This window comes from Haliotis rufescens, unplaced genomic scaffold (assembly GCF_023055435.1).
Source record: "Haliotis rufescens isolate VD_foot unplaced genomic scaffold, xgHalRufe1.0.p SCAF_2, whole genome shotgun sequence".
Classification (NCBI taxonomy): domain Eukaryota; kingdom Metazoa; phylum Mollusca; class Gastropoda; order Lepetellida; family Haliotidae; genus Haliotis; species Haliotis rufescens.
Window position 1 is genome coordinate 32,466,674 of NW_025963890.1, and position 15,723 is coordinate 32,482,396.

General features: G+C 41.2%; 1 protein-coding gene across 1 annotated transcript in view; it reads left to right on the forward strand.

Moving 5' to 3' along the window:
* LOC124125522 (ribonucleoprotein PTB-binding 1-like) overlaps nt 1–15,400 on the forward strand; it is a 65,195-nt gene extending 49,795 nt beyond the window's left edge. The window contains exons 10-14 of the mRNA XM_046488848.2: nt 614–1,309; nt 1,665–1,718; nt 1,850–1,930; nt 4,086–4,220; nt 14,195–15,400. Of these exons, the coding sequence (XP_046344804.1) occupies nt 614–1,309; nt 1,665–1,718; nt 1,850–1,930; nt 4,086–4,220; nt 14,195–14,353 (1,125 nt within the window). The 3' untranslated portion in view covers nt 14,354–15,400. The remainder of the gene's footprint in view (nt 1–613; nt 1,310–1,664; nt 1,719–1,849; nt 1,931–4,085; nt 4,221–14,194) is intronic.
* The last annotated feature ends 323 nt before the right edge of the window (nt 15,401–15,723 follow it).

The window sequence follows — 15,723 nt, forward strand, 5'->3', positions numbered from 1 at the left end:
CAAGATCTCCACAGTGATCATCAATCAGCATGATTTCGACCAACCAAATGGGATCTCAACATCATCTTACCTCACTTTTCTTTGGAGGACAATGAACCTTTAGAAGACAAAGACTTTGAGCAGATCACGACAATTTTTCTGCTGGCATTGGCTACTGCTGCACGGAGGAGTGAACTGCATGCCCTTGATGTTACCAGTGTCCATTTTGACAGGCAACAACAGGGCTAAGTCTTCCTGGGGTTGCGCTGGGACTTCATAACCAAGAATGGTGACCCAAACTAACCTACTAACCTCTGCCTTAAGCAAGTTATGTCTCAGTATCTGTTTTAAGACCCTTCTGGGTATTGTTGATTGTTCCCCTTCTCGTTTTAGCATGGTTCACTCACTGCAGGTGTGATTGATAGCTTTAAACGAAGTGTTAAAAGGGATGCTGAGTTGACTCTCAGCTGGTGACCATGGTGATGAAAAGGGATGTGTTGGGGTGAGGATTTTGTTTGAGGCATTTCAACACCAGGATTGAAGAAGGAAGAGAGATGCTTTAAAAAAGATGGGATAAGTATATAAATAAACAATTTATTATCAAATTTACAATTTGTTTCTTGTGAAATTTCAGAACAATTCTGTAGGCAGCAAGCCATCACTTCTCGGAGACCCAATGACTGCACGTGCTAACATGTTGTTGCAGAGTTTGTGGGTTCAGCTGAGACCCCCGCTTGCCTCCACCACTCAAGATCAAACCATGCCTAAACCTCTCATGTCCATTCAGACAGACATGACGTCAACTTCAGATCCCAAAGATGTCCAGTTTTTCCAAAAACATTTACAGAATGTCAAAAATCTTAACCTGAATCTGCTGATGAGCCTTGGTCAAGTGATGTTTTCAATGAACAGTAAACAGAGTGAAGGAGCTGATCAGCCAGCACTAACAGCTCCTGGAGCATCTCAGCCTTCCAATAAGGGGAAGGAAGGATTGTTACCAAACCCAAACCCAGTGGCCAGTTCCAGTGGGAGAAACGGTCCCATGGGAAAGTCATTATTGGGTAATGGAGCTGATGGCAACAGCTTCACACAAACTCTGCCTAGTGCACTTGCCTCAGGATTGCTGAAGACTAGTAGCCATGAAGCTGGGGCCAAGGCCTCACTGCTTGGGGAACCGCCTTCTCGTGTACAAGGGATTGGTTTGAAAGATTATGGTAACATGCTGGGAACGCGCCTCTCAAAGTCTGTCTTCAGTCAGCCGAAGGGTTTTGGTGGGGATGCAGGTTTCTGGAGTGGAAATGGTGTCAACTTTGATGACTCAGGATATGTGGTGAGTGTGAATCATGTTATGAGAACAGTGCAACTAGTTGACAGGTTGATGATTAGAATTCTTAACTGGAGGGAGATGCAGAAACAAGCCTTGTCGGAGTTCCCATCAGTCATGTTTTGCTTCCCGAGTAGATCCCAGAAAAGACCAATAAACAATTTCTTCATGAAGCTTCACACGAACAGGGACAAAGTTGTCACATTTGAATTTTATTTATACTATTTTTCCTAGAAATCCTTTGGAAATAGCAGATATCTTCTTAAGTTTACTGACTATTACTCAGCTATGAGAATTTCCTTGTCCTAGTGTGTTCCCAAGTTGAGTTAGCTTCTACTCCTTTATGTGATGTTCATTACAGGAGCCTACTGAATATGGCCAACAGAAGCAGTACTCAGAACACTACCTACATCAGGTAACTTCACCCTTTCTTTCAATGCTCATTGTAAATGCAGAATATCTATCCCTATCTTTCTTTGATATGACATACACATGGTGAACAAGGGATCTGCTTAGTGATTATCAAAGCTTTCATTATTCATTCAGCCCCTGTCTGCCGGCTATCAGAGCAACGGCAGTAATGCCAGCAATGGGTCCAGCCTCGTGAATGCCTTCGCCAACTACCAGGTGAGTCCTCCACAAACTGTGTACCAGTACTGTGATAGCCAGCCCAGCATTTGACAATAAAACTTTGCATTTCGTCCTAAATAACTGTTCCGATAACTATTTCCATACATAAACATGATTTGTATCTCTTTTCCTTGAATAAAGTTTAATAATTTCCGCAAATAAAGTTGAAATGACCCTCGCCTCGATGCAGATTGTCAAACCAGCTGACACGGTAAAACAATCAACATCCGTGAGTAGAGAGCCGGAAGTACTGGTAAGCATTTGCATATTGCACATGTGACCTAACATGTGATAACCGGTGAAGCTGAAATCAATTCCCGCTGTTTTTACAGTTGTATTAACAACTTTTGGAGACGCTGGTATAAGAGATTGTGGATTAAATTACTCACCATTGTCTCTTATATGTTATTACTTCATAAATGAATTTTATTTTACGGGCACCAATTTGGTGTCGTACTGTGTAAACACAAAATGGCAACATGTGCTGGGGCTACACACGCGACCAATCATCGTAGAAAAACAATGCAAGATTAACATATTTTTATTGCATATATAAGGTTTGTGTGCACACTTGTGATGTGCTTCATTCCAGGTCGCCTTATACACGGAGTATAGGATTTTGGGTTGATTTTGAAGGCGTGTACAGGGGGGGCGTCTTATACGTGGGGTCGCCTTATACACAGCGATATACGGTATCTGTTTCCTCTTCATGCTGGGGGCATGGCTGTCCCAGTTGTCTTGGTTGCTGCAATTTTGTGTGCACCATCTTTAAACACTTTTTTGCTTGTGGGTTATACCAAAGCTGGAAGCTTCTGATACCTGCATCATTTCTGGCTTTCCTCCTATTTCTAGCTGTCAGGCCATGATAAATGTGTTGTTGAAAGCAGTGTTAACCCACACGCACTGACTGACTGACTAGCTGACTGCTGGAGTGAGATGTGAACACAACACACAGAGAGCAGTACAATACTGTTCCAAGTTATTTTATGGTTCTGCATCATGTCGAAACATGGACAAGACACTTCAGTTGGAAAGGATTTCATAAGAACATATTACTTCTATTGCTTTTTGTAGTCATCGTAAAATCTGTTTTAAATCAATTCGGTAACACATGTTTGGTGATATTTATGTAGGCTGTACAGTCTGATGATCAACAATGAATAAAGTTTACCACAGAAAGAGATCATTTGGTGTGCTTTCACGCTGTGTTCACTGATTTTTTAAAATGTTAATCAGCCTGTGACTGACATGAGTTCATCTGTGTACAAGACAATAAGTTAAGAGCTCAACACTGTATCATTGTATGTGCATAGTTCCGTTTGCTTGTATTTAGTAAACATGGTCGTGTTGACTGACATCGCACTCAAACACTTGTGAATTATTCATGCTATGCTGTGAAAAAAAGAACAGAACTAAAGCTCTATATTGTTTTTTCATTAAAGTGAATTTTCCCAATCCTGTACATATCTACCATGATCGCTTTCTGGTTTTCCTACCTGTCTGTCATGTGACCTTCTGTTTGTATTGTGCAGACTGATGTCTGGTACATGAAGGAATGTGTTCCTGACACTTAGTTTACTTCAGTTCATTGAACTAACATGACTAAGTTATCTATACTCTCTGACAAAAGAAACAGGAATACCATATATGTTGGTTGATATATGAAGAATTACTCATATTCAAGAGATTAGATTGGTTTGATGCACAAACAAACATAATGTTATGTTGCAGGAACCGACGTTCATGAACGCATCACATGTTACGTCATAGATCCATGATTTGAGATGCACCTTTTGTCTCATGCAGGATTACTGTGTAAAGTTTGGAAATCACATGCAGCATATGATAAAAATAAAACCACTGTGGTGACACTTGACTGATTGTTAGTTGTGTCATTATACTGTATACATTGGAAACATCTCTTCTTAAAGTACATACTTCTCTATATGTTTCTATGTTTCCCGTTCCTTTTGGCAGTGAGTATATATTTGTTCATATATGCCATATTGATATATGTATTCATAAAACCTTTGATGTAATTGCAAGCATACAAGGGTGGCAGTGAATATAACAAAGATTTTGTTGGCAGTTGAAGTCCGTCCTTCAGTTTTGTCTAGCAGTGCCTGGTGTAAATGAGGTTTGTTCTTTTCAGGCTGCTACTGGCGCACAGAGCAGTGACCCCACATCCATGAGTTACACGGGTGGCGGCGGCCTGCTCCCCACACCAGCAGGAACATCCTCCGCATACAGCCCCCCTGCTCCTCTTGTTCACCATATCAAAGTGCCAGTATGTACAGCTGTACTAATCATTTACTAGCTTTCGTTTTCTATTTCTGATAGTTCTGTTGTTTGACTGTCTCCACCTTGACTTCATACAGGCAGCAGACCAGATGTGTTAAGTTAGTTCTTGGTATCCCAACCCATGATTTGTTCATGACAATATTGTGAAAAACAAGTCCTTAAAATATTTTTAAGAATTCAAACTTTGAAACTCTTTAAAAACCTAAACAAACAACTCCAGGCCAAAGACCAAAGTGCAGAAACTTTTCAAGATGTGTAGGCCCATAATGTGATAAGAATTTGTTCCTAGAATGGAATGAAACATATTGTTCTTCAATTGTGCAAATGTTTGAGCAGCATGCTCTATGAAAATGAAAAGCCTAGAGCCGGTTTTATTTAGGATTGTAGAAGTACAATAGGCACTAAAGTTAGGAATTTTGGAAACACAAAATATCTTACATCTCAAAAACTTTGAGATTTCACCACTTCATGTGACATGCTTAATGGTTAAGATTTCACTAGATGATTGTTTCTGTTTGTTGAAAGTGGATTACCGTTATCCGTCAAAATTCCTTTGAAATATGAAAATAAGTAAGTCATGATCTGTGTGAGGGAAAGATTGAAATAATAAATGTTTAACCAAAACTAAGAGCAAAGTGAATGTGACATGACACATGCTGCGGCTAAGGAGTTTGATTCATCGTTTCAAAGGTCATGGTGTTTATCACTAGTTAAACACACTCCCCCACTTATTGAATGGAGCTTCTGCCTTTCTGGAAATGAAATGGGGGTAACCACTCTCCTGTGTAAATTTCTTTCAAATTATCTAGTTATTTCTATTTTTTAACTTATCCTGCGTTACTCCTTAATGCATTTGCTGCTGTTTTTTTACCCCAAAAAACGAAGCTGTGAGAGGTCCAGCTGCAGAAGTTGTTCCAACTAGTTGTGTAGAAAATAACCTGCACAGCTGCCACGTGACCCCGGAATTAGAGACATCTTGTATGAGCACAATACTGCTCGTCACTCAAATGGACTAGATGTGGTTGAGAATAAAGCTTCCAGAATCTACTAGCATCCTTTGCTTGTTATTTCTCTACGTTATACTTGTGATTGTACAGTAAACTATGGTTATAACAAACTCAAAGGGACCACTAATTGTAGTTTGTTATAACCAAAGTTTGTTATAACAGCATTAGAAATTGGCACTAGTCCTGTAGTCCTTACCAAACTGCCCAATGGTAAAGGTATCCTAAGGACTAGTAGACATTGGCCCATTTTAAGGGTTTTGCTATATGTTATCATTATATGGACTAGTGGACAAAAACTGTTAGTTTCTAACCCTGTTATAAGCATATATACAGCATACAGACATCAAATGGCTAGGACCAAACAACAAATACATTATATTCGTCAGTTTGTTATAAGCCTGTTCGTTATAAACATAGTTTCCTGTATATTGCATATGGTTTGTGACTTCATGTCTCACCATTTTGTTGCATTAATCTTTGGCACTCTATAGCCCACTTAATCACTGTAATATCGGGCGTATTGATGTTCCATTTAGCCATTTAAAATTCTCCACATGGTGTCGATCTAGTACTGTTTCTTGTTTATTGCTTGGTAATTGTTTCATGTATTTTGCCTATACTCTTTGCGGGCGATTAAGTATTTGTTTGCACTTTCTTTTGCATAATTTTCTCATTCAATCAATGGGTTATAAATTGCCTGCCTGTTTTCATTGTTCTGTTGCACGCATTATGAATACGACTTTTGCTTAAATTACAGATTTATGCCTCGTATTACTTGCCACGGTAACAATTCTAGCAGGGTTCCCCACCCGTTGCGTTTGACTGCATGGACCCCTGTTTGACGGCATCTCAGTGCTGTTTCTGCCATCTCGCCCCTCAAGCCTTCAACAATTACCAAGGGTATCTAAGAAATGCCGGATGCAGCGGGCACTCAGACACCCTAAGATGCCTGGCACAGCAGAGACACCCTCTACCCTTACTATCTTCGATATGCAGGCTACTGAGGCTGAGATGCAGCAACCCTCCACTTCGTCTTCGGGCATGACTTCACATAAGATTCTCCAGATTTCGTCCCCGGGGAAGACTCTCATGTCTCCTCAGACATGAAGACTCGGATGCCGATGACTACCCAGGTGCCTCTGCCTATCTACACATCTATTACCACGCCAGCGCTTGCACCTCCCCTCGTGTCGATGACCTCCCTGATGTCATTGCTTTCAGCGCCGGCTTCAACATTGCTCTTCCTCAAGGTTTTGTACCTTTCCCTGTCTTATTCCTCAAGCCCTTTTTAAGCCTGGCCTCATTGGTGTACAATCAATGTTGGGTGAATGATTCCACACAGAGAGCGATAGTATGCCCATAGAATGGTTCACTGTCTACCGTGTCTGTCTACCACACAGTTAACAGGGGATTATCTGTGTGTGGAGCTTGAACCTCATCTCTGGCTAAATGTGGGATTGTAGGCTACCGCGCACGGTGATTTAAAGGTCATGTGTCAAGAACTCTCTGACTGTAAACATCCGGAATTAGCTCAACTGACCTAATGCTTGCCGTGCAATGTATTTGTACAAATTCAGTAGATCTCTGATGCCTACATTGTGAGTTATGAGACACCGCCCTTGAGCATCACCTCGATATACAAGAACGGGAGCACTTATGCGGCGCTAAGGGGATGGAAACGATCACCTTACTTCGTATGACAGGATCTTTCAGACCAAACATTTATCAGAGGCAGATCCCACCGTGTCCCTCTGATATATTCTGGCAAAGATGCAATAGAGGTAGTAGTTTTGTTAGAATTATTGAACAATGGTTATCATTATTAATAATTCTAAGAATACTACCTCTATTACTTCGGAAGTACTCTCACCCACCTCCCAAATTCATCTACCTCTAGTGGTTAGATGTGGGAAGAAGTGAAGTTCCCGCCATTGCATACGTCACAGCTTGATTGGTTATGATGCTATTTGGGAACAACTAGTTGTGTGATTGACAGTGAAGAGGACATCTGTTGAAAATCTGAAAATTTTAGTTAGTGTGACAGATGCCAAAATACAGGATTTATGGCAAAGATGTAAGAGAGATAGTTTTCTTTAGAATTATTAACAACGATAACTATTGTTCGATATATTTAGCCTTTTCTACTAGATACAGCGTCAATTTTATCATTCTTCCCACGACTGTTACGTCGACAGCCGATGACAACACAGGGGAGTAACGAGACACCTCCCTTCGTCGACACTTCAATATGAGAATGTAAGCGCTTATACGACACCCAGGGGATGGAAATGATCACCCAACTTCGTACATTACAATCTTCCAGACCAAAGTTTTATGTTTATGTTGAGCTTTGTCTACTGAAAACAGCTTTGAATTCCCACAACCATTATGTTGATGCCTCAGTGATTAGTAGGGAAGCGCATTTATTTAGTCTTCATAAGATCTGGCATTGGTTCACAAACGAACACAACTTTCCACAAATCATCATGGCCCAACACAATCAGAAATCATCCTAAAGTTGACCTTTCAACTTTTCTTGTAGACAGGCTAATTTAAATCTGCTACCTGCTCTTCAACGGCAGCTTACACTTTGTCAGTGATCAGTGACAAGTCGTCATGGGATTGCTCATGTTAGCCCAGGAGTTGACGACCAGAAGTCGTCTACACCTTGGTCTGATCCAACAGTTCCTGGCAGCTTACATTAGACGTCAGTACCTCTTCCCAAGGTGATGCAGAAGGTCAGGGCAACCAAGGGCCTCGCTCTTACTTTTTTATCATTTTCACTCAGCTTCATATTACAGCCTCACCAAGAAGTTGGTCTTCCTCCTGGCTCTGGCTACTGTGGCAAGGGTGAACGAGCTACAAGCATTTGACATCGCCTTTTTCCGAATTGAGCGCAGTGCGCACAGTGCCGTTCATCTCAGGCTGTGATGGTATTTCATGGCCAAGAATCAAATTCCTGGGCAGCCAGACCCATCCTTCACTGTCCCACCTGTCTCTTTGATAGTGGGTGCCAAAGATGAGCAGGAAGTTCACGTATGCCCGGCTCGGTTTTTCCGAAGCTCCAAGGCTACACATGCCAGGAGACGACTATTCCTCCCGGTTTTCCACAGCCTCGCAGGGAGAAGTTAGCGGTTAACACGATCTCCTTGTGGTTACAAGGATTCTCTTTCTACAGGCTTAGGAGACTGCTGGATGCTTTGATGGTTCCTGGGACATTTTGATGAGGGTCTCTTGAGGATCACATCCGAAGGTATGCCCCCCCCCCCCCCCCCCCCCCCCCCCTCTAATGAAGAGTAATGCAGGATAAGTTAAATTTTTTAGTAAAATCTAAATATTTTTTTTACATTTGTATACTTATCCTGCATTTCTTCATTTATGTATCCTCCCATCGCAGTGCTACCTCCCCAGTCAGTCTTCAGATGTTATGTTCAAGCAGTAATGTGCTCATACAAAACATCTCCACTTCTGGGGTTACGTGGCAGCTGTGCTGTGCGGTTATTTGCCACACAACTAGTTGGAACAACTTCTTCTGCAGCTGGACCTTTCTCAGCTTTGCCTCTCTGTCAAAAGACAGCAGTAAATGCATTAAGGAGTAATATAGGATAAGTGTAAAAATGTAAAAAATATTTAGATATCCTGATACAATATAATGCAAATATCCTTCCTCCAGGAGCAGCCCTCCCCCAGAGAAACCTCACCTAGCTCTAACTTTTCCTAAAACTGCAAACTTCATATTACCATTTTGTGCCCTTTCTACCAGGTTTTGCAGCTACATCAGTGTGCCCCTACACATGTCCATTATTAGAAGCATCAATGTAGTATCTCACTCAGGAAATTGTATATTGGTGGCCTTATTCATGACATTGGACATTACGCAAATGCAGTGTGATGGGGGGACTGCATGGGAAAGTGCCTTCAGGACTAATGTGGGATGATTTGACTTCTCCTCCAGTCTTAGGTCAGCAAGATATAGCCAACTTATCGCTGTGCCCAGTTACATTAAAGTCACTAAGTCTATCTGGCAACGGAGGAAACGAATGTTTGTCCCCTTGGCACCTAATAGCAAAATGAGGTTTATATGGTTACCACCTTTATTTCTCAAGCCTACCTGCATGCAGGATTAAATCCCCTGCAGGTGCACAATCCACACTAGATCAGAGCAATGGCTTCTACTAAGCACTGCATTCTAACTGTTCCATCAGAGATCAAAGGTTGCTTCTAGACAACAGATAGTACAGAAAATACTGTCTAAGAGATATTAGAGCAGCAGCCCAGAGCACTTTGGTCAAACGAACAAGGTACCAATATCCGAACACAGGAACATTTACTGTGGAACCCAACATATTCATATATGGATGTCTGCCGGGGACCCCCTGCTGCGTGTGGCCCCTGGCCCCCCAAAAGAAGGGACCATTCAAGGGCTGGATCAAACATTGGAGGTACCACATGAAAGTAAGTGTAAATGAACTGGTACACAGAGTACAGAATGGGCCACACCAGACAAATCTTCCTCTGCATAAGGCCTGCCAGACACCCCCAGAGAGGGTCCCAAAATTTGGACTGGGTTAAACATTGGAGGTACCACATGAAATCAACATAAAATGAACTATTACACTCTATTAAGTATAACATAACCATTGCCAGACAAATCGTCTGCTGCATAAGGCCCGCCAGACACCCCCAAATGTTGACCCTTAATGCACTAAGTGGACACTCTGGTAAAATTTGACATTCAAAGTACCAGATGAAAGTAAGTTTAGATGAACACGTACATGGTACTAAGTACAAAACGGCCCATACCTGACAAATTTTCCTCTGCATAAGGTCCGCCATACCCCCAAGAGAGGGTCCCAAAATTTGGGCTGGGTTAAACATTGGAGGTACCACATTAAACCAACATTAAATGAAGAATTGCACTCTACTTATTGCACAATACCCATTGCCAGACAGATCATCTTCTGCATAAGGCCCGCCAGACACCCACAAAAAGTTGACCCTTCAGGTATACACGGGTAAAATTGGGCTGGAATATTTATCGATTGTACCACATCAAGGTTAGTTTAAATGAACAGGTTCATATCACAGAGTACAGAATGGGCCACACCAGACAAATCTTCCTCTGCATAAGGCTTAAACATTGGAGGTATCACAGGGAACCAACATAAAATGAACTATTACACTCTACTTATTACAAAATTCCCATTGCCAGACAAATCATCTTCTGCATAAGGCCCGCCCGCCAGACACACCCTCACCCCACCCCACACAGTTGACCCTCTGTAATCCCAGTGTGCATAATGAAACATAGGAGGCAGAAGAGCATTGGACATCAGCTCTGAGAGTCAATGAGATTAAAATCACGTATTTATAAAATTAGGTCTCTGAATACTAGTATTGATATCATAGATTAGGCCTATCGTTGAAAAGCCCAAACATGCTCAGATAGGCATATGAGGCTATGTGCCATGATTTTTATGTTCTGAGCAACAAAAGTTCCTGTGACATTGAATAAGAATTAATGCAAAGTTATGTTTTTTACCAAATCTGAAACAATTTTGGTTTGCAACAGATAAAAGACTCCTGTAAGTGTTCAAATGGTTTAATTTGTCATACTGACTTCAGAAAATGCGTGATTTCATAAAAAACAAACATGAAAATGCCAAAATGTCAATTTACAAATCAATAGTGTGTGCGTCAACCTCTGGTTGCGATGCAAGCAACACATCTTCGTCTCATGGAATGGACCAGGCGTCACACAAAGTCCTGTGGGATATCTGCTGGAGCATGTTTCGAAGTTCCTGGAGTGTCTGTGGAACACGTGGTTGACGTCACAGGCGCCGATCCATCTCATCCCACATGTGCTCGATTGGTGAGAGATCAGGGGAGCGAGCCGGCCAGGGGATGACATTCACGTTGTTTTGTTGAAGAGAATCCTGAACAAGTCGAGCAATATGAGGCTGGGCGTTGAAAGGTAATGCATGGGCCATGACGACGCAAAAACGGTAGAACAACAGGGCCGATGATCTCGTCGCGGTAGCGCTGTCAATTGAGATTTACCTCTACCACTATCAAACGGGTCCTCTGTCTTGCTGTAATCCCACCTGATACCATAACGCTGGCACCCCAGAACCGATCTTCTTCCATGACACAATGATTGATGTAACGTTCACCTCGACGTCGGTACACTCGAATCCGTCCATCGCTGTGGCTGAGGTGAAAACGAGACTCGTCAGTGAATAGAACTTGTCCCCACTGTATGACCATTCAGCTAAGACGCTGTCTGCACCACTGTAGACGTGCTTGACGGTGGTTTCCTGTCAAAATGGGACGTCTGGCGGGTCTTCTGGCGACAATCCATGCACATCTGAGGCGACGACGTACGGTTTGTGAAGATATTCGTCGAAGGCCAGGGATGCTTCTTGCAGTCACTGTTGCTGGCTGGAATCGATTTCGTAGGTGTGTTGTTCAAATCCAGTTGTCTTGTCGAAAATTGGTTACGTGTGGCCTGCCACTCCGAGGATGGCCTCTGACTGCATTTGTCTGTTGCCAATGTTGCCATAAACACCAAATGGTGTTTCTGTGGACGTTAAATTGTCTTGCAACATCACGTTTACTCGATCCAGCTTCAAGCATACCAATGGCTCGCAGACGCACATTTTCGGACAAGCGTAGCATTTCATAATGTTGAATAATTGCGTAATTTTGTTGTTTTTCTCAGTGGTTGTTGTCAGCACGATGCTTAACAATGCATATGGAATCCCGTTAACGCACATGTTTTTATACCCATTCTTGGGTAGTGAAATGCATGGGGCTTGCATAAAAGTCAACTTTTGCATGGAATGCATGCTTTTCTGTAGCAGTTGCGTTTTTGTGACTTGATTCCATACATGTACTACAATAATGAAAACCAAACTTGACTTGTTTGAAAAATACACTAAAATATTGGTGTCACAGGAACTTTTGTTGTTGAGTGTTGCAGAATGGTTAATGATAGCCCCTAATACCACTTGGAAACGTTTTAGGACGACAATCTGGAAAATCTGGGTGATAATTGTGTTTAATAACCTATGATCTCCATTTATTTAGCAAGTTTTATCATCTAAAAAGCGGAATTCAGGACTAATATATCTCCATATTTATCAATTTTACATAGACATCTTTTCTTCGTTGACGAGATACTATTGCGTCTGGAAAATCAAGTCTAACCCAATGCAATGGTATCATTAGACTTATATCAAAGGCTAGGCCTATCGAGATATCGAGATTAGACTAGCTCACTATATCAATGGATGCTGCATGGATAAACCCATGCTTGATGACACATAACCTGTAGGAATGTCAACACAAAGGAGATCTGGCTTGAATATTTTGAAAGAAACCTTCTCGCCACGATAAAAAAGAAAGAGCGTTTTCTAAAACCCTTACCTTATTAATTTGCGCTCCTATTCTGAAGCTTACTCGTACGAACGTATTTGTAAACTTTCAAGCCATTTTTAAATTTGTGCGACAAGGTAGGCCTACGATCGAGCGAGAACTATGCAACCAATCATTTACATTGCAATAGTTAGACTTGATTTTCCTGACGCAATAGTATCTCGTCAATGCAGAGAGGACGTCCATGGAAAATTGATAATTATGGGCATATTTGGCCGGAATTCAGCTTTTAAGATGATAAAACTTGCTAAATAAACGGAGATCATAGGTTTTTAAACACAATTATCACCAAGAGATTTCCAAATGGTATTAGGGACTATCATTAACCATTCTTATAGCAGGCTTTGAGGACTACCAAAGCATGTTTGGGCTTGTAGGAATCCATAGCCAAGTTATCAGGCTATAGCAGGCTTTGAGGACTTCATAGCTGATCAGATATATATTCACAAGAATCAGATTCACGCCATTTTCATTACATTTCAACAATAGGCCTAATCTATGATATCAATACTAGTATTCAGAGACCTAATTTTATAAATACGTGATTTTAATCTCAATAAAATCCTTCCATCTTTAACAACAAAACATAAATTTGACCATTTGTTGACTCTCAGAGCTGATGTCCAATGCTCTTCTGCCTCCTATGTTTCATTATGCACACTGGGATTACAGAGGGTCAACTGTGTGGGGTTGGGTGAGGGTGTGTCTGGCTGGCGGGCCTTATGCAGAAGATGATTTGTCTGGCAATGGGAATTTTGTAATAAGTAGAGTGTAATAGTTCATTTTATGTTGGTTCCCTGTGATACCTCCAATGTTTAAGCCTTATGCAGAGGAAGATTTGTCTGGTGTGGCCCATTCTGTACTCTGTGATATGAACCTGTTCATTTAAACTAACCTTGATGTGGTACAATCGATATATATTCCAGCCCAATTTTACCCGTGTATACCTGAAGGGTCAACTTTTTGTGGGTGTCTTAACTTACTTTCATCTGGTACTTTGAATGTCAAATTTTACCCGGGGTCCCCGGCAGACATCCATATATGAATATTTTGGGTTACACAGTAAATGTTCCTGTGTTCGGATATTGGTACCTTGTTCGTTTGACCAAAGTGCTCTGGGCTGCTGGTCTATATGTCAGTTGGAAAAATCAGTTTGGTCCGCTTGTGCTTGCACAGCAACTGACTGTTCCACTCACACAACGCCAAACTGATTTTGTGTATGTTCAGATATTTGCCTCATGTAATGTTTTGTGACAATAAATATACTGTAAACATTCAGAGTTTTTGTTATTTACTTCAACTTCAGAGAATATTCCAGCTCATGGCTCATACAGTGTAACAATAATATTGTGTGGGTTTGTTTGTCTCTTGCTCATTATGTAATAATAAGAATGCTAGTCATGATGTTGTATCAGGATAATTATACTAATTTCATATATATGTTAACTGATTGAATATTCCTGAAATGACGCTTAAGATTTGGCAATAACAAACATTTAATTATTCTGTTTTTCAGAGCACACCAATTGGTCAAAAACGAAGCTATAGTTCTCTCTTACCAAAACCAGAACCCAGCCCTGAAGGCGAGTATATCATAGGCCAACATTCGCAAGGCATCGGGGGACATTATGCTGACTCCTATCGCAAACGCCAGAAATTGGATCAGCGCTACTGAGTCCAAGCACATTTGATGACAGGCACACTAGGAACATGTACAAGTGAATTGAGGAGGACTGTCACTTCTCCTTGGCCTCCCTGACCTGAGTAGGATGCTGGGAGACACATATGAAGCAAAATGTCTTGAATATGGTCAATCATGGCAGCAGTATTCACGATAATCTGTAGTGTCTGTGTTAATGGCCATCAATTTGACTGCATGAAATCTAAATGTATTGTGTCATATTACAAATGCTTAAATGTATGACAACTTGGCTAAAAAACTGAACACCAAATAATTTCCATTATTGCCAAACAGATTTGATAGGTTAATATGGACCCAGCATCAGATTTTATCACACGACATGTACTTTATGTGCAGGAATAAATAATACTAATGTTTGTATTTAATTGAAAACTAAACCTGTAGAGGATATTTTCTGAACCGTAAATGGAGTGCCATAGAGTAATTACAGTGCAGTTCTGTAAGGTGACCACATAGTCGGAGGAATTGCAACTGTGTGGAGTTGTGTCCCTTAGCAGGTTGGTGTTTCCTCCCACATTAAGCTGGTCTGCTATGATGTAACTGGAATACTGTCTTGATGCTCCCTTCAACTCACTCACTCACTCACTCGCAATTAGGAGGCCAATTGTTTCCTTGTGTGACTTATCAGTATAAGTTGGTACATCCAAATACCAGTCTGTGTTAGTTTTTGTTCAAGTTCACATGCTTGTGGGATGATGTAATATGCATTTCAAGGAAATAAATTAACTCTCATTGACCAAGCCAATCACCTTGCCCTTTGAGTATTGAATCATAATTTGGGGCAATGGCTTATAAATAATGTTCCATTAAAAGTTTTCCTGATTAAGTTTATGGCCATTATTCTGAATATGATGTGTTGCATTGCTGCATGTGTCTCATACCTCCACTGATACGAGGGGAGTTCAATAAGTTTTGCAACTTCAGTATAAGACCAAGTCGCAGAATATCTTTAGCACTTTCATGTTTCAATATAATCTCCATTCACCTCGAAACAGTTAAATCACCCAGTTAAATCACCCACCCTACAGCCCAGACTTAGCCCCCAGTGACTATTTCCTGTTCCGACAAATGATATCTGCCCTACGTGGAAGACGCTTCGAGGATGACGAGAACATAAAGGCTGCCACAGAGGCTTGGTTAGAGGGCCAATCTGCGGATTTCTATAAAAGTGATATTAAAAGCTTAAAGGACAAATGGAATAAGTGTATTGAGGTGAATGGAGATTATATTGAAAAACAAAAATGCAAAAGATATTCTGCAACTTGGTCTTATATTGAAGTTGCAAAACTTATTGAACCCCCCTCATACCTGTTGGCAGATTCTGCTGTATTTATGAATATGTT